General features: G+C 49.9%; 1 protein-coding gene across 2 annotated transcripts; it reads right to left on the bottom strand.

The window, feature by feature from the left end:
* Nucleotides 1–350: 350 nt before the first annotated feature.
* On the bottom strand, nt 351–17,795 carry SYF2 (SYF2 pre-mRNA splicing factor). Of its 2 annotated transcripts, XM_055261130.2 has the most exons (7): nt 16,525–17,795; nt 16,187–16,294; nt 13,075–13,200; nt 12,202–12,319; nt 7,836–7,926; nt 5,386–5,484; nt 351–1,102 (listed from the first exon to the last, which is right to left on the bottom strand). In XM_055261130.2, exons 1-7 carry the CDS (start codon nt 16,546–16,548, stop codon nt 937–939), a joined length of 732 nt encoding a protein of 243 aa, XP_055117105.1. In that variant the 5' UTR covers nt 16,549–17,795; the 3' UTR covers nt 351–936. The 2 variants fall into 2 exon arrangements, with proteins under 2 accessions (XP_055117105.1, XP_055117106.1); XM_055261131.2 differs by lacking the exon at nt 13,075–13,200 and having other exon boundaries at nt 16,525–16,680.
* Between the last annotated feature and the right edge of the window lie 388 nt (nt 17,796–18,183).

The raw sequence follows: 18,183 nt of genomic DNA, 5'->3' as shown, positions 1-18,183 counted from the left end.
CGGGAGTTTTATAAAAATAAATCTATTGCAGTGATAATAGTATTGTGGTCATTTACGTCTTTATCTTTCAGAGATACATACTAAAATATTTACAGATGAAATTATATATCTAGTATATGCACCAAGTAAGAGTCATGAAAAAAGTACATGGAAATAAAGATGAAGCAGGATTGGCCATGAGTTGATGATTGTTGAACAGGGTATTGGGTATATGGGACTCACCAAGGGTATTGGGTGTATGGAATTTCCCATAATAAAATGTTCTTGCAGTGTTTGTAGAATGGAAGCATGTATGTATATAAAGAAATGTATATATACAAATATCTGTTTTAAATGATACATTAAAAATGTTAGGAATTCTAATCCCAAGCATTTTATTGCTTTTTAAAAAGGGAACTGTACATGGTCAGATCATGGAAGGATAGCTCCATTCCTCCCTGACCTTGGTCACAGGCCGCCATGAGGAGGGACTGCTCCAGTCCTCCGGTGGCCACTGCCATCTTCCTCATCACTGTCCTTGGCTTTGGAGTCCACAACCCCAAGTGGCCCGAGTCTAGACTCTATCAAATTCCACACTGATAGCAACAATGACTGCATCTGATGTGTGCTGCTGGCAATCTTAAGCCCAAAATTCTTCAAAGATTAAACAGCCATATACATTTAAAATACATAGAAAAATAATATAATTAGAATGTATACAAAGTAGATTACAAAACAACTTCACTACAAGAAATACATCATATCCAAGCACAAAAATGTGGAAATATACATGAAAGAATATATGCTTAAGAAACCACATTTTTATTTCTAAATGCTGAGTGAGAAGGCATAGACTACTAAATTCTGGATTACTGATAAAATTTCAAAAAGAATTTGATTTTGCTAGCAGAAATTTTTACCCCATTCTCAAGCTTCTATAAACAGTTCTTGAAGGGATTAGACAGCTGTTCCTCTTTCCAAATTCTGTTTAATTTCAGCTGTGTATTTCCCATAGAATCTTTCGGCTTTCTTGTTGAATTTGGCATTCCTTTCATTAATGTAGTCGATATCTGCATCATCATTATAAGGACGTCTCCGGCTATATTTGTCTCGTTTTTCAATCCTGGGGAAAGAAGAAAATTTACAAAATTCAAAATTGCCTTCTCTTTTGATCTTTTTTTTTTTTGTAAGAATTATTTTATTTTTTTTTGCACACAAAACAATAACATTTTCTAAAAGTACATACAAACAAAAAGATGCATATCAAACATATTAGGAAGGCTGCACATGGGAAGGTGGGGAATAGAAATGGGGGGTGGGAATTAAAGAAAATAAATGAGAGAGGGACTTTGTATGGATCAATGATAATAACTCAATCCTCTATTTGACAAAGAAGAAGGAGAAGGAAGAGGAAGAAAAAGAAAGTGGGATAAAGGATCAGAAAGGGAGGAAAATAGAAAAAATTAGTGTATGACTCCAGGGTAGACCTGTTTTGTTGTCGCTTGGTTGGTTGGTTGGTTTGTCAGTTGTATTTTTCATATGTTTCGCCATGTTGGCCAGGCTGGTCTTGAGCTCCTAGTCTCAAGTGATCAACCCGCCTCGGCCTCCCAGAGTACTGGGACTACAGGCGTGAGCCACCACGTCCAGCCCCCACATTGCTTCTGGCCTCTGTGGTAGGCCTCCCAGATGGGGCGGCCGGGCAGAGGCGCTCCTCACTTCCCAGACGGGGTGGCCGGGCAGAGGCGCTCCTCACTTCCCAGACGGGGCGGCCGGGCAGAGGCGCTCCTCACTTCCCAGAAGGGGTGGCCGCGCAGAGGCGCTCCTCACATCCCAGAAGGGGCGGCCGGGCAGAGGCACTCCTCACTTCCCAGACGGGGCGGCCGGGCAGAGGCGCTCCTCACTTCCCAGATGGGGCGGCCGGGCAGAGGCGCTCCTCACTTCCCAGAAGGGGCGGCCGGGCAGAGGTGCTCCTCACTTCCTAGACGGGGCGGCCGCCCAGAGGCGCTCCTCACTTCCCAGAAGGGGCGGCCGGGCATAGGCGCTCCTCACTTCCCAGACGGGGTGGCCAGGCAGAGGCGCTCCTCACTTCCCAGATGAGGTGGCGGCCGGGCAGAGGGGCTCCTCACATCCCAGACGATGGGCGGCCGGGCAGAGGCGCTCCTCACTTCTTCCCAGACGGGGCAGCCGAGCAGAGGCGCTCCTCACTTCCCAGACGGGGCGGCCGGGCAGAGGCGCTCCTCACTTCCCAGACGAGGTGGCGGCCGGGCAGAGTCGCTCCTCACATCCCAGACGATGGGCGGCCGGGCAGAGGCGCTCCTCACATCCCAGACGATGGGCGGCCGGGCAGAGACGTTCCTCACTTCCTAGACAGGGTGGCGGCCGGGCAGAGACGCTCCCCACCTCCCAGACGGGGCGGCGGCCAGGCAGAGGCTGCAATCCCAGCACCCTGGGAGGCCAAGACAGGCGGCTGGGAGGCGGAGGCTGCAACGAGCCAAGACCACGCCACCGCACTCCAGCCCGGGCAACACCGAGCACCGAGTGAGTGAGCCTCCGTCTGCAGTCCCAGCACCTCGGGAGGTCAAGGCCGGCAGAGCACTCGAGGTCAGGAGCTGGAGACCAGCCTGGCCGACATGGCGAAACTGCGCCTCCAGCCAAAGGAGAAAAACCAGGGAGGGGTGGTGGCTCGCGGCGGCACTCCCAGGCAGCCCGCAGGCCAGGGCAGGAGAATCACGGGAGCCAGACGCAGGTCCCTGCAGTGAGCTGAGTGTACTCCAGCCTGGGCCACAGAGGGAAACAGGACGGACGGACGGAGGGAAGGAAGGAAGGAAGGAAGGAAGGAAGGAAGGAAGGAAGGAAGGAAGGAAGGCAGGCAGGCAGGCAGGCAGGCAGGCAGGCAGGCAGGCAGGCAGGCCTCTTTTGATCTTAATAAAACACGACCAAACATAATCTACATTTAGAATAGCACATGTTGTGAGGGCTAGAGGAAGCCAAGACAGTTTTCATCAAGTTCAAGTTGAAACTGAATTAATGGCACAACTCAGAATATGAACTGTGAAATCCAGTAAATACAAATTCATCTTCAGAATGCTAGAGCAATGACTCATTGTTGGAAATTTGACTGTACTGAAGAACCACTTAAAAGAAGATAACTTTGCAACCTACTCATCTGACAAAGGGCTAATATCCAGAATCTACAATGAACTCAAACAAATTTACAAGAAAAAAACAAACAACCCCATCAAAAAGTGGGCAAAGGACATGAACAAACACTTCTCAAAAGAAGACATTTATGCAGCCAAAAGACACATGAAAAAATGCTCATCATCACTGGCCATCAGAGAAATGCAAATCAAAACCACAGTGAGATACCATCTCACACCAGTTAGAATGGCCATCATTAAAAAGTCAGGAAACAACAGGTGCTGGAGAGGATGTGGAGAAATAGGAACACTTTTACACTGTTGGTGGAACTGTAAACTAGTTCAACCATTGTGGAAGTCAGTGTGGCGATTCCTCAGGGATCTAGAACTAGAAATACCATTTGACCCAGCCATCCCATTACTGGGTATATACCCAAAGGACTATAAATCATGCTGCTATAAAGACACATGCACACGTATGTTTATTGCGGCACTATTCACAATAGCAAAGAGTTGGAACCAACCCAAATGTCCAACAATGATAGACTGGATTAAGAAAATGTGGCACATATACACCATGGAATACTATGCAGCCATAAAAAATGATGAGTTCATGTCCTTTGTAGGGACATGGATGAAACTGGAAACCATCATTCTCAGTAAACTATTGCAAGGACAAAAAACCAAACACCGCATGTTCTCACTCATAGGTGGGAATTGAACTATGAGAACTCATGGACACAGGAAGGGGAACATCACACTCCGGGGACTGTTGTGGGGTGGGGGGAGGGGGGAGGGACAGCATTAGGAGATATACCTAACGCTAAATGACGAGTTAATGGGTGCAGCAAAACAACATGGCACATGGATACATATGTAACAAACCTGCACATTGTGCACATGTACCCTAAAACCTAAAGTATAATAATAAAAAAAATACAAAATAAAAATAAAAATAAAAAAAAAGAAGATAACTATTGGCTGGGCATGGCGGCTGTAATCCCATGCCTGTAATCCCACTACTTTTGGAGGATAAGGCCTCCCAAAAGGTCCTCTGGGAGGATCACTTGAGCCCAGGAGTTCCAGACCAGGGCCTGAACAACATAGGGAGACTCCATCACTATAAAAAAAAATTTTTTTAATACATTTTCTAAAAAAGAAGATAACTATAACAATATTAAATAGGCCAGGTGCAGTGGCTCATGCCTGTAACCCCAGCACTTTGGGAGGCCAAGGCAGGTAGATCACCTGAGGCCTGGAGTTTGAGACCAGCCTGGTCAACATGGCGAAACCCTGTCTCTACTAAAAATACAAAAATTAGCCAGGAGTGGTGGTGCACGCCTGCGGTCCCATTTACTCAGGAGGCTGAGACAAGAGAATCGCTTGAAACCGGGAGGCGGAGGTTGTGGTGAGCCAAGATCATGACACTGCGCTCCAGCCTGGGCAACACAGTGAGACTCCGTCTCAAAAAAAAAAAATTATATTAAATAATAACCACAGCTAATACTGAGTGCATAATATGTGCCAGACACTTTTTTTTTTCCTGAGATAGGGTCTCGCTCTGTCGCCCAAGCTGGAGTGCAGTGATGCAATCACAGTTCACTGCACCCTCCACTTCTTGGACTCAAGTAATCCTCGTGAGTCTCCCAAGTAGCTGGAACTACAGGCACGCACCATCATGCCCAGCTAATTCCTGTATATTTTTTGTAGAGAGAGTTTCGCCATGTTGCCCAGGCTGTTCTCAAACTCCTGGGCTCAAGCAATCCTTCTGCCTCAGCCTCCCAAAGTGCTAGGATTATAGGCAGGAGCCACCACGCCCAGCCCAGACACTATTCTTAATACTTTTCATGTATTAACTCCTAAAATATATTTTCATTCTGCTCTACCTAATAGTCGCCTCTATCAGTATTAAGAAACACAAACCTAAGTGAGGAACATTTACTACAACATTCTTGCTTCTTCAAATCAAACAGCATTGTGGTTAAAGTAAAACCCTTGAAGAAGGATCATTTTTTTAGACCTTTCCCCTTCAATAATAACAATTCAATTTCATCAATATTCTTCATCTCCATTCCAAATCAGATATATTCAACCCATACTTGCTATCCATCCCCAAACCACTATAAACAGGTCAAAAATTAGCAAGTATAACTGTATAATTTCCATCTTTTGAATTCATTCTAAGCACGTCAGATATAGGTGCATATTCTAAGTGCATTTTGTCATGAAGTATTTACAACGTCAGGCTGCTCTACTGAATACTTACTGTTTTTCCAGATCTATGACCATCCTGTCAATTTCCTCTGTGGAAGGCACATGTGTTCCATGAAGAAGACTATTGGATGTTGGGAAAAACTCTTCTCCACTGAAAAGACAGCAAAATGAACTTACAGTAACACTATAAATGCTCCATTTTCAAATTTCAAACTAAAGCACCATACACAATAAGAAAATATACACATATATTTACTGTGAGATCCTACTTTAATTTTTTTTCTTTAAAAACATACAGGCTAAGTGCAGTGGCTCACGTCTGTAATACCAGCACTTTGGGAGGCCAAGGCAGGCGGATCGTTTGAGGTCAGGAGTTCAAGACCAGCCTGGCCAACATGGCAATACTCTGTCTCTACTGAAAATATAAAAACTAGCCGGGCATGGTGACACACACCTGTAGTCTCAGCTACTCGGGAGGCTGAGGCAGGAGAAGCACTTGAACCCGGGAGGTGCAGGCTACAGTGAGCCAAGATCGCCCCACTGTGCTCCAGCTTGGGCGACAAAAGTGAGACTCCATCTCAAAAAAAATTTTTTTTAATTAAAAGAATTAAAATAGGGCCGTGTGTAGGCCAGGCGCAGTGGCTCACGCCTGTAATCCCAGCACTTTGGGAGGCTGAGGCGGGCGGATCACAAGGTCAGGAGTTTGAGACCAGCCTGGCCAACATGGTGAAACCCCATCTCTACTAAAAATACAAAAATTAGCTGGGCGTGGTGGCAGGTGCCTGTAATCCCAGCTACTTGGGAGGCTGAGGCAGGAGAATTGCTTGAACCCGGGGCGCAGAGGTTGCAGTGAGCCAAGATCACGCCACTGCACTCTAGCCCGGGCGACAGTGAGAGACTCCGTCTCAAAAAAAAAAAAAAAAAAAAATAGGGCCGTGTGCAGTGGCTCACGCCAATAATCCCAGCACTTTGGGAGGCCAAGGTGGGCACATCACCTGAGGTCAGGAGTTCAAGACCAGCCGGGCCAACATGGTGAAACCCCGTCTCTACTAAAAATACAAAAAATTAGCCAGGCGTGGTGGCGGGCACCTGTAATCTCAGCTGCTTGGCAGAAGAATCACTTGAACCCAGGAGGCAGAGGTTGCAGTGAGTCAAGATCGTGCCACTGCACTCCCGCCTGGGCAACAGAGCGAGATTCTATCTCAAAAAAAATAAAAATAAAAATAAAAAATAAAAAATTACAGAATTGAAAGGAACCTAAGACATCATCTACTCCAACACCTTCACTGCACAGATCAAAGAGCCAACAGGCAGAGAGGCTCCAGGACGTATCAGAGGTCACAAAGTGGTAGGAAAGAGCTGGGATTAGAGCTGCATCCTGAGGTTATTTCCTTTTCCACTAAAACAAGCTGCCAAACTACAGCAGCCCACCACCTGTTTATGAAAAGAGGACTCATTTATGAATCCTCTGCAGCTGCTTTTGCACTGCAGCAGCACAGATGAGTAGCTGTGACAGAGACTATATGGCCCACAAAGCTGAAAATATTTACTATCTGGTCCTTCACAGAAAAAATTCACCAACCCCAGCACTAAAGCATTCTGCCTCCTAAAATAATATCTAAGTAACTATGACAATCAGGGTGTTAACCAATCAACAACCAGTCTTAGAATGCCCAGTTAAGAAAAAAACAAAAAACAGGTGATTACTTTAATTGCTGTGAAGTAAACAATAAACAGTGCTGTCAAAACAGAGACTAGGCCTGGCACAGTGACTCACACCTGTAATCTCAACCCTGTGGGAGGCCACAGAGGGAGGATCCCTTGAGGCCAGGAGTTTTGAGACAGCCTGAGCAACACAGTGAGACCCCGTCTCTACAGAAAAATTAATTAGCCAGGAATCGTGGCACATGCCTGTAATCCTAGCTACTAGGGAGGCTGATGTGGGAGGATCCCTTGAGGCCACCAGTTTGAGGTTACAGTGAGTTATGACGGTGTCAATGCACTCCAGCTTAAGCAACAGAGCGAGACACTGTCTCTTAAAAAAAAAAAAGGAAGGGCCAGGCGCAGTAGCTCACACCTGTAATCCCAACACTTTGGGAGGCTGAGGTGGACGGATCACTTGAGGTCAGGAGTTCAAGACCAGCCTGGCCAACATGGTGAAACCCCATCTCAGCTAAAACTACAAAAATTAGTCGGGCATGGTGGCGGGCGCCTGTAATCCCAGCTACTCGGGAGGCTGAGGCAGAAGAATCACTTGAGCCTAGGTGGCGGAGGTTGCAGTGAGCTGGGACCACACCATTCACTGCACTCCAGCCTGGGTGACAGAGCAAGACTCCATCTCAAAGGAAAAAAAATCCAGAAAAAATAGAGACCATCCTTAGGCAACTGTTAATAACCTATACTTTAGCATTAAAGCATGTTTCTATTTATGTACATGTATACACACACACACACACACACACAAATACATCCACATCACCTCAGGTTGAAAAAAGGACTTACTGTTTTTCTCTCAGTCTCTCATATGTTTCCATGTCAGGTTTGATCTGCTTGGTCAACCGATGATACTGGCGTAACTGGGCAGCAGCATAATCTAAAAATATGAAATGAGAATCAGAGATAATATATTTCCTTGTTTGGACCTTCCTATTGAGAGAAAAATCTAAATTATCACAGGTGAGTATCTTTTATCCAAAACGCTTGGAATCGGAAGTGTTTCTGATTTTTTTCAGATTTTGGAATATCTTTATTATACTTAAATTCAAAATCTGAAATGCTCCAATCAGCATTTCCTTTGAGCATTATAGCACCATGTTGGCACTCAAACAGTTTTGGATTTTGCAACATTTTGGATTTCAGATTTTCATACTAGGGATACTCAATCTGTGTGAAGTAATATATGCCCATAACACTATTCTAAGCACAGCTTCTATCCTGAAGATGCTGACAAACAGACTTTGATAAATTTTATCATCAAGTATTTAAAAACCTGGCTAACTGAAGTACAGCCTTTTTTTAACTTCTCTCGTAAGAGACATATTTGTACTTTTCTTGGTCTTAAGCCTCGTCAAGAATATCCCATGGCCTGCCTTCCTTCCTTCCTTCCTTCCTTCCTCTCCCTCTCTCTCTCTCTCTCTCTCTCTCTCTCTCTCTCTCTCTCTCTCTCTCTCTCTCTCTCTCTCTCTCTTTCTTTCTTTCTTTCTTTCTTTCCCTCTCTGGCCCAGGCTACAACCTACTCTGCTGCCCGGGCCGCAAACTGCCTGGGACTGCCGGCGCGCGCCACCGCTGCCTGCCTTTTCTCCTTTGGACGCAGGCACGCATTCGCCATCTTGGCCACGCTGGTCGCCAGCTCCTCACGCCGAGTGCTCTGCCCGCCTCAGCCTCCCGAGGTACTGGGACTACAGACGGAGTCTCGCTCACCCAGTGCTCGGTGTTGCCCGGGATGGAGTGCAGTGGCGTGGTCTGGCCTCGCGGCAGCCTCTACCCCCCGGCCGCCTGCCTTGGCCTGCCAGGGTGCTGGGATTGCAGCCCCTGCCCGGCCGCCGCCCCATCTGGAAGGTGGGGAGCGCCTCTGCCCGGCCGCCCCGTCTGGGAGGTGAGGAGCACCTCTGCCTGGCCGCCCCGTCTGGGAAGTGAGGAGCGCCTCTGCCCGGCCACCCACCGTCTGGGAAGTGAGGAGCGCCTCTGCCCGGCCACCCACCGTCTGGGAAGTGAGGAGCGCCTCTGCCCGGCCACCCACCGTCTGGGAAGTGAGGAGCGCCTCTGCCCGGCCACCCACCGTCTGGGAAGTGAGGAGCGCCTCTGCCCGGCCACCCACCGTCTGGGAAGTGAGGAGCGCCTCTGCCCGGCCGCCCCGTCTGGGAAGTGAGGAGCGCCTCTGCCCGGGCACCCATCGTCTGGGAAGTGAGGAGCACCTCTGCCCGGCCTCCCATCGTCTGGGAGGTGAGGAGCGCCTCTATCCGGCCACCCCGTCTGGGAAGTGAGGAGCGCCTCTGCCCGGCCGCCCCGTCCGGGAAGAAATGAGGAGTGCCTCTGCCCGGGCGCCCCATCCGGGAAGAAGTGAGGAGCGCCTCTGCCCGGCCGCCCCATCCGGGAAGAAGTGAGGAGCGCCTCTGCCCGGCCACCCACCGTCTGGGAAGTGAGGAGCGCCTCTGCCCGGCCGCCCCGTCTGGGAAGTGAGGAGCGCCTCTGCCCGGCCGCCCCGTCTGGGAAGTGAGCAGCGCCTCTGCCCGGCCGCCCCGTCCGGGAAGAAGTGAGGAGCGCCTCTGCCCGGCCGCCCCATCCGGGAAGAAGTGAGGAGCGCCTCTGCCCGGCCGCCCCGTCCGGGAAGAAGTGAGGAGCGCCTCTGCCCGGCCGCCCTGTCCGGGAAGAAGTGAGGAGGGCCTCTGCCCGGCCGCCCCGTCCGGGAAGAAGTGAGGAGCGCCTCTGCCCGGCCGCCCCGTCTGGGAAGTGAGGAGCGCCTATGCCCGGCCGCCCCATCCGGGAAGAAATGAGGAGCGCCTCTGCCCAGGCGCCCCGTCCGGGAAGAAGTGAGGAGCGCCTCTGCCCGGCCGCCCCGTCCGGGAAGAAATGAGGAGCGCCTCTGCCCGGGCGCCCCATCCGGGAAGAAGTGAGGAGTGCCTCTGCCCGGCCACCCATCGTCCGGGAAGTGAGGAGCGCCTCTGCCCGGCAACCCACCGTCCGGGAAGTGAGGAGCGCCTCTGCCCGGCCACCCACCGTCCGGGAAGTGAGGAGCGCCTCTGCCCGGCCACCCACCGTCCGGGAAGTGAGGAGCGCCTCTGCCCGGCCACCCACCGTCCGGGAAGTGAGGAGCGCCTCTGCCCGGCCACCCACCGTCCGGGAAGTGAGGAGCGCCTCTGCCCGGCCACCCACCGTCCGGGAAGTGAGGAGCGCCTCTGCCCGGCCACCCACCGTCTGGGAAGTGAGGAGCGCCTCTGCCCGGCCGCCCCGTCTGGGAAGTGAGGAGCGCCTCTGCCCGGCCACCCATCGTCTGGGAAGTGAGGAGCGCCTCTGCCCGGCCACCCATCGTCTGGGAAGTGAGGAGCACCTCTACCCGGCCACCCCGTCTGGGAGGTGAGGAGCGCCTCTGCCCGGCCGCCCCGTCCGGGAGGAAGTGAGGAGCGCCTCTGCCCGGCCGCCCCGTCCGGGAGGAAGTGAGGAGCGCCTCTGCCCGGCCGCCCCGTCCGGGAGGAAGTGAGGAGCGCCTCTGCCCGGCCGCCCCGTCCGGGAGGAAGTGAGGAGCGCCTCTGCCCGGCCGCCCCGTCCGGGAGGAAGTGAGGAGCGCCTCTGCCCGGCCGCCCCGTCCGGGAGGAAGTGAGGAACGCCTCTGCCCGGCCGCCCTGTCTGAGAAGTGAGGAGCGCCTCTGCCCGGCCGCCCCGTCAGGGAAGAAATGAGGAGCGCCTCTGCCCGGGCGTCCCATCCGGGAAGAAGTGAGGAGCGCCTCTGCCCGGCCGCCCCATCCGGGAAGAAGTGAGGAGCGCCTCTGCCCGGCCACCCATCGTCTGGGAAGTGAGGAGCGCCTCTGCCCGGCCACCCACCGTCTGGGAAGTGAGGAGCGCCTCTGCCCGGCCGCCCCGTCCGGGAAGAAGTGAGGAGCGCCTCTGCCCGGCCGCCCCGTCCGGGAAGAAGTGAGGAGCGCCTCTGCCCGGCCGCCCCGTCCGGGAAGAAGTGAGGAGTGCCTCTGCCCGGCCGCCCCGTCTGGGAGGTGAGGAGCACCTCTGCCCGGCCACCCATCGTCTGGGAGGTGAGGAGCGCCTCTGCCCGGCCACCCATCGTCTGGGAGGTGAGGAGCGCCTCTGCCCGGCCACCCATCGTCTGGAAAGTGAGGAGCGCCTCTGCCCGGCCACGCCCCATCTGGGAAGTGAGGAGCGCCTCTGCCCGGCCACCCATCGTCTGGGAGGTGAGGAGCGCCTCTGCCCGGCCACCCACCGTCTGGGAAGTGAGGAGCGCCTCTGCCCGGCCACCCACCGTCTGGGAAGTGAGGAGCGCCTCTGCCCGGCCACCCACCGTCTGGGAAGTGAGGAGCGCCTCTGCCCGGCCACCCATCGTCTGAGAAGTGGGGAGCACCTCTGCCTGACCACCCATCGTCTGGGAAGTGAGGAGCGCCTCTGCCCGGCCACCTATCGTCTGGGAAGAAGTGAGGAGCGTCTCTGCCTGGCCGCCCCGTCTGGGAAGTGAGGAGCCCCTCTGCCCGGCCGCCCCGTGTCTGGGTAGAAGTGAGGAGCTCCTCTGCCTGGCCGCTCCGTCAGGGAGGTCTACCACGGAGGCCAGAAGCAATGTGGGGGCTGGACGTGGTGGCTCACGCCTGTGGTCCCGGCACTCTGAGGGGCGAGGCGGGTTGATCACTTCGGGCTAGGAGTTCGAGACCAGTCTGGCCAACTTGGCGAAACATGAAGTATACAACAGACAAACCAACCAACCAACTCAATGACAACAAAACAGGTCTACCCTGGAGTCATACTCTAATTTTTTCTATTTTCCTCCCTTTCTGATCTTTTATCCCACTTTCTTTTTCTTCCTCTTCCTTCTCCCTCTTCTTTGTCAAATAGAGGATTGAGTTATTATCACTGATCCATATAAAGTCCCTCTCTCATTTATTTTAACTCCCACCCCCATTTCTATTCCTCGACTTCCCATGTGCAACCTTCCTAATATGTTTGATACGCATCTTTTTTTGTATGTATTTTTAGAAAATCTTTATTGTTTTTGTATGCAAAAAAAATTAATAAAAAAAAAAAAATGAAAAAAAAAAAAAAAAAGAATATCCCATGAAGCACAAGAGGCACATCCTTTCTTGAAACCAGAAACAATGAAGGAAATGACTGTCTAACAGCCCAGTCAATAAAGTTCAATAAACGTCAATCTGACCTGAAAATCCCAGATCAGGGTTTTTCCTCTTCTTTTTCCTCTCCCATCTTTCTGCATCTTCTGCACTGATCTCCAGCAACTTCACTTTCTCATAGTCTTCTCCTCTTGCTGCACATTCCTAAAAAGAAGAAAAAAGCTGACACCTACAATTATGATACATGCAATAATTTGATCTACTTTACATCAAGAAAGATCCAATAAATATCAACCAATACTTTAACAGTATTTTTTTTAGTTGGAGTTTCACTCGCTCTGTCACCCAGGCTGGAGTGCAGTGGCGTGATCTCAGCTCACTGCAACCTCCACCTCCCAGATGCAAGGGATTCTCATGTCTCAGCCTCCCAAGTAGCAGGGACTACAGGCATATGCCACCATGCCCGGCTAATTTTTGTATTTTTAGTAGAGATGGGGCTTTACCATGTTGGCCAGGCTGGTCTCAAATTCCTGACCTCAAATGATCTGCCAGCCTCAGCCTCCCAAAAGTGCTGGGATTACAGGCATGAGTCACTGCATCCGGCCACTTTAATAGTATTTAAAGGAAATTTGGGAATATACTATGGTATATAAGTGAGCACATGATACTTATTATCAGGTGTCAGACCTTGTTTTAAATGTTTTACATGCATTAACTCACTTAATTCATAATGAACTCAAATAATTATTGTTACAGTCCCTGTTTTATTGATGAGAAAACAGAGGTACAGAGAAGTTAAATAAACTCACCCAAGGTGTTCCAGTTGGTACTGAGCAGAGCCAGAATTTCAATTCTGGCAGCTTGGCCTAAGAGCCAGTGTATACAACCACCATGTTGTAGTGTCTTGATACAACAGAATGATTGACTAAATCACTTATGAAAACAGAATAGTTCCTAACCTTTTTCTTTTCTTCTTCCTGTAGTTCCCACTCCAAACGAGCTTTTTTGGCTTCCCAATTTGCAGGTAATTTTAGTCTTTTATCTTCTTCCACAACTTCCTGGTGATTTAATTTACGAGCTTCATTCTAAAACCATAACACAAGAAGTCTGTCAGCTAGAACATGAAAATAAATCCAGATACATCTTGCCTTCTTTGAGGAGGGTCAGGCAGGACATATTAATAAGCTGACCCCATTTTATCCTAAAAGCAATAGAGAGCCATCATAGGATTTTAAGCCAGGGAATAGCCTAATAGGGTCTACATTTTTATGCAGTCCAGAAAAATGTGTTGAGTTGCACTGGTTTGCTGTTCCAGAGCCCTGGAGGTTAAAATCAGCTTTGCCTCTATTGAGTTGTGTGGTCCCTTTTTATTGGATCAGAACAAGGTTTTGCAATATTGGAGACCATACTATAGTGGCACTTAAGTAGACTTTATTTGGCATTAATATTAAATTAGCCAGGCACGGTGGCTCACGCCTGTAATCCTAGCACTTTGGGAGGCTGAGGCAGGTGGATCACCTGAGGTCAGAAGTTCAAGACCAAGCTGGCCAACATGGCGAAACCCCGTCTCTACTAAAAATACAAAAATTAGCCAGGCATGGTGGTGCGCACCTCTTTAATCCCAGCTACTCGGGAGGCTGAGGCAGGAGATTCACTTGAACCCAGGAGGTGGAGGTTGCAGTCAGCTGAGACTGTGCTACTGCACTACAGCCTGGGTGACAGAGCAAGACTCCATCTCAAAAAAAAAAAAAAAAAAAAAAAAAATTATGTCACATGATGTGAAAGACACTCTTTTTTTTTGAGACAGTCTTACTCTGTCACCCAAGCTGGAGTATAGTGGAGCCATATCAGCTCGTTTCAACTTTCGCCTCCGGGGTTCAAACAATCCTCATGCCTCAGGCTCCCGAGTAGCTGGGATTACAAGCATGTGCCACAATGCCTGGCTTATTTTTTTGTATTTTTGGTAGAAACAGGGTTTTGCAGTTTGGCCAGGCTGGTCTCAAACTCCTGGCCTCAAGTGATCTGCCCGCCTCGACCTCCCAAAGTGCTGAGATTACAGGCATGTGCCACCACACCAGGCCTCAATTATCTTTTAATCCTAATTCAAGAAAAAAGCCTCAATTTGGGTTAGAGGATTTAAAACCTATCTTAATGCCTCTAATGCTTTCCAAGTTCCCCTCCTTTTAAATATTTTCACAGTTTACATTGACAAATGAAAAATGAAAGGAATTTTCCATTTGAAGTACCATTGAAGAGTCTTTTTTTTTTTTTTTTTTTGGAGCTGGGGTAGCAGGGAGAAGAGTCTATTTTTAAATAAACTTAATTGCATAAAGCAAAATAAGTGTATCGTCTTAAGGAAAACTTGAGTTAGGCACTCCTTAGGTCACAAGCTGGTGGCAGTTTGTCCAGGAAGCCCTGCCTCCTAATTTCCAGACATGTGTTCCTTACACAATCACTCTAAATATTTAAGCATGTCTTTTTAATTGTTTATTAGATTAACTTTCCCTTGGCAAAGAGAGATACTCCTCCTAACTACCATCCCTAGTATATTCTTGGCCCTGGAAAAGCCATGCAATTAAAGACACCAAGAACACACCTATGGTCAACAAAGTTGAGTCTGTTGCACAGAAGACAGCAAACCACGGGAAACCGTGGGCATTTGAGTGACAGCGTGTTAGGAGGGGCTTGTTCCAGGATATGGGTTTGTATCAGGTGACTGAGGGGAGGAGGGTTAAGGATGTGGATTGGGTACTGTCACAAAGCAGGGGCTTTCTACAATTAGGTACTTTTTTTTTTTGAGATGGAGTCTCGCTCTGTCGCCCAGGCTGGAGTGCAGTGGTGCGATCTCGGCTCACTGCAAGCTCCGACTCTCGGGCTCACGCCATTCTCCTGCCTCAGCCTCCCGTATAGCTCGGACTACAGGCACCCACCAGCACGCCCAGCTAATTTTTTCTATTTTTAGTGGAGACGGAGTTTCAACGTGTTAGCCAGGATGGTCTCGATCTCCTGACCTTGTAATCCGCCCTCCTAGGCCTCCCAAAGTGCTGGGATTACAGGCGTGAGCCACCGCACCCGGCCCAGTATCTTACATTTTTATATAGGAGGCAGAAGTAACAGAGTGAGACTAATGCTGTATTTGGTAATAACAGTCACTGGTGTTAGCCAGAAGAAAGAAATATGTGGTCATTCTTGTGATTTGAAAAGTCTTCTTTGTTTTATCTCACTACAACAGTCGGAGTGATGTTGGGATTTTGTGAAACCATGGCCTGTCAGGTCACTCCATGCTGAAACGGGGGCTGCTTTTCTCTTTCTCTGCTCCAACTGCAGCCAGCTATTTGCTGGACTCTTATCCCTAACACAAATTCTCTTTCTTTGAATTTGTTCCCTTTGCTTGGATATCTCTTTCTCTAACTCCTTTAGTTGTCCGGCTTTCAAACAGTAGTTTAGGTGTCACCTATTACACGAGGCACCCCCTGGAGACCCACAAACCGCATTCCTCTCTCCTCCTCTGCACTTCCAGGGCACTTAAACATCCGATTCCCTATCAACTGGCTGAACTACCACACTGTAGACTTTCAAAAGTTTGCCATTTTTTTATTTTCTTTTTATTCTTTTCCCCCAGAAGTCCTAAAGACAGATGATTATCTTCTTTTCACTCAAACAGATTCTGACAGAAGATTATTATTTTTTAAAGTAAACCAGGTCTCTTACTGACACTAGACAAGTTTCTTCCTGCCTCTAGCTCTACATATTTCCCTAGGTAAAATGAAGAATTTGTTAGAATCACGGAGCAGGGAGGTTGTTAGTAATGGAGACTCCCAAACCTAACCCAGATACATTAAATTGGATGTGGGTGGGAGGGGGACTGGAGTGAACAGGTATATTTTCAAATGTTCTCAGAATGATCCCAATGTGCTGCCAGGGTTGAGTATCACCGAACAGAGCTTTCTTCTCAGATGATCCTGCTCTGCTGGTCTGTCAGACGCAGTGGTGTGGCTTCCTCGTCCCCTCTACAAAAGCGCACAGGCTTGGCCAGGTGATGGATCTGAGCCGGCCTCCAAGACTACTCACCCGCATCAGGTGCAGCTCCCGGAATTTGCGCAGTCTCTGTTCGCGCTTCTGGGCGGCCAGCTCCGCCGCCGCAGCGAGAGACCCCTCTTCCGCGCTGTCCACCAGCACCTGCAGCAAGGAGAACTGGCTTCAGGCAGAGCCGGCTCAGCTTCTCCCAGGACTGCCCAGGCCGAGTCCCCGCCGGTCCCCACAGGCTGGGCCTAAGGCCTCCACCGCCGACTTGACCGCAGTGTCTGAGCCTCCCTGAACCGAAACTAGACTTCGCCTCCACCTCTCTCCAGGCCGCTCTCCGGAACCCTCCCCAACAAAAGCCCCGGGGTAGGGTCGGTCGAACTCACCTCGGATGCAGCGACAGCCGCCATCACCACCTTTCTCTCTTCCCACTTCCGGCAACAACATAGAGCATTTCCGGCAATCTTCAGACAACCGGGCTGATACGTACGAAAGGGCTACCATAAGCCCCGCCCCTTCCGGGCGGCTTCCGGAAGTTGGGACTCTTTCAGCTATGAAATGTTTTGGATTGTGCCGGGTCTTGCGCAGCCGCGAAAAGTAGCCTGGGCAAGGACAGCGGGAGATAAGTCGCCAAGAAAAGGATTGGGAAGAGCTCAGAATCGGACGGCTAGGAAGAAATGACCAAAAGGAGCCTGATAGAAAGCCCCCTACTCTGCACGCTGTTCCTGGAAACCGCCTTTGCAAAGACAGTGAGAGAAATCTAACATGGCTCACTCCATCTTGCTTCTAGCCTCGCAGGCCGGCTGTCTTCGCTCATTCTTGGACATAAACCAAGCTAACCATGGGAGAATTTATAGTTTAACTTTTAAGCAAGGATGATCATAGTCCCTCCCTTAAACAGGGCCCCTCCTTGTTCGGGGGCTGCAACTGCCCTTATAAAACTAATGAAAGACCGGGAGGTTAGGATTATGAGGGGAGAATTCTGCTAAAATATAGTTAAACGATAACCAGCCATTGTTTCGGAGGACATCGGATGTGTAACTTCCCCAGTTATTCCTGTAGATAACGTTATCGTAGAACCTAAAAGATTGGTCTTTTGAGGCATTTTTCAGACTTTCGCATTCTGGCAACTAACTGACCCCACCCAGGCTCTTGACCCATGACCCAACTGCTTCTTCTGCCCCACTCCTCCCCCAAGAGGCGGACTCAGCTGTTGAGGAGTGTAGTCCACACCCCTATGATTGCATCTCCAACCAATCAGCAGCACCCATTCCCTAGTGCCCTGCCCACACCAAACTACAAAAAGCCCTAACCTCTGAGCTGACCCTTCAGGAAAACTTACTTGAGTGGTAACCCTTCTTCCCTGAGGCCAGCCTCAGGTTAATACAACTCTATACTGCAGTAGCACTTCTCAGAAATTGGTTTTGTCTGCAGTAGGCAGGAAGAACCTGTAGTGCCATTTATTCCCATGAGTGGAAAGTTCTTTCCATTTAGAGCTTAGGGTGTTGTCACTTTCTCCAAGAAGCAGGTCTTGCCCTTGGCCGGGTGTGGTGGTTCATGGCTGCTAATCCCAGCACATTGCGGGGCAAAGGCGGGAGGATTGCTTGAGCCCAGGAGTTCAAGACCAGCCTGGACAACAAAGTGAGAATCAGTCTCTAAATTAAAAAATAAAAATAATTTTTTTTGTTTTTTGTTTTTTTGTCTTGAAACAGAGTGTTGCACTATCACCCAGGCTGGAGTGCAGTGGCACCGATCTCGGCTCACTGCAACCTCCGCCTCCTGGGTTCAGATGATTCTCCTGCCTCAGCTTCCCAAGTAGCTGGGATTACGGGTGCCCGCCACCATGCCCAGCTAAGTTTTGTATTTTTAGTAGAGACAGGGTTTCACCATGTTGGCCGGGCTGGTCTCGAACTCCTGACCTCATGATCTGCCTGCCTCAGCCTCCCAAAGTGCTGGGATTACAGGCATGAGCCACTGTGCCTGGCCATAAAAATAAATTTTTAAAAATAGAAGCAGGTCTTCCCTGACTACCCTGTCTCACTTTT

Source organism: Symphalangus syndactylus, chromosome 22 (assembly GCF_028878055.3).
Source record: "Symphalangus syndactylus isolate Jambi chromosome 22, NHGRI_mSymSyn1-v2.1_pri, whole genome shotgun sequence".
Classification (NCBI taxonomy): domain Eukaryota; kingdom Metazoa; phylum Chordata; class Mammalia; order Primates; family Hylobatidae; genus Symphalangus; species Symphalangus syndactylus.
Note: the sequence above shows the minus strand (reverse complement) of the source record. Positions and strands in the feature narration are given on the sequence as shown.

Excerpts from the sequence above, each read along its gene's own strand:
- SYF2 (XM_055261130.2), bottom strand. The coding sequence starts at position 16,548 with ATGGCGGCTGTCGCTGCATCCGAG. Across the intron at positions 5,485-7,835 it reads GAGAGACTGAGAGAAAAACA|TGGAGAAGAGTTTTTCCCAA; the intron begins GTAAGTCCTTTT and ends CTGTCTTTTCAG. Across the intron at positions 1,103-5,385 it reads GTCATAGATCTGGAAAAACA|GATTGAAAAACGAGACAAAT; the intron begins GTAAGTATTCAG and ends TTCTTTCCCCAG.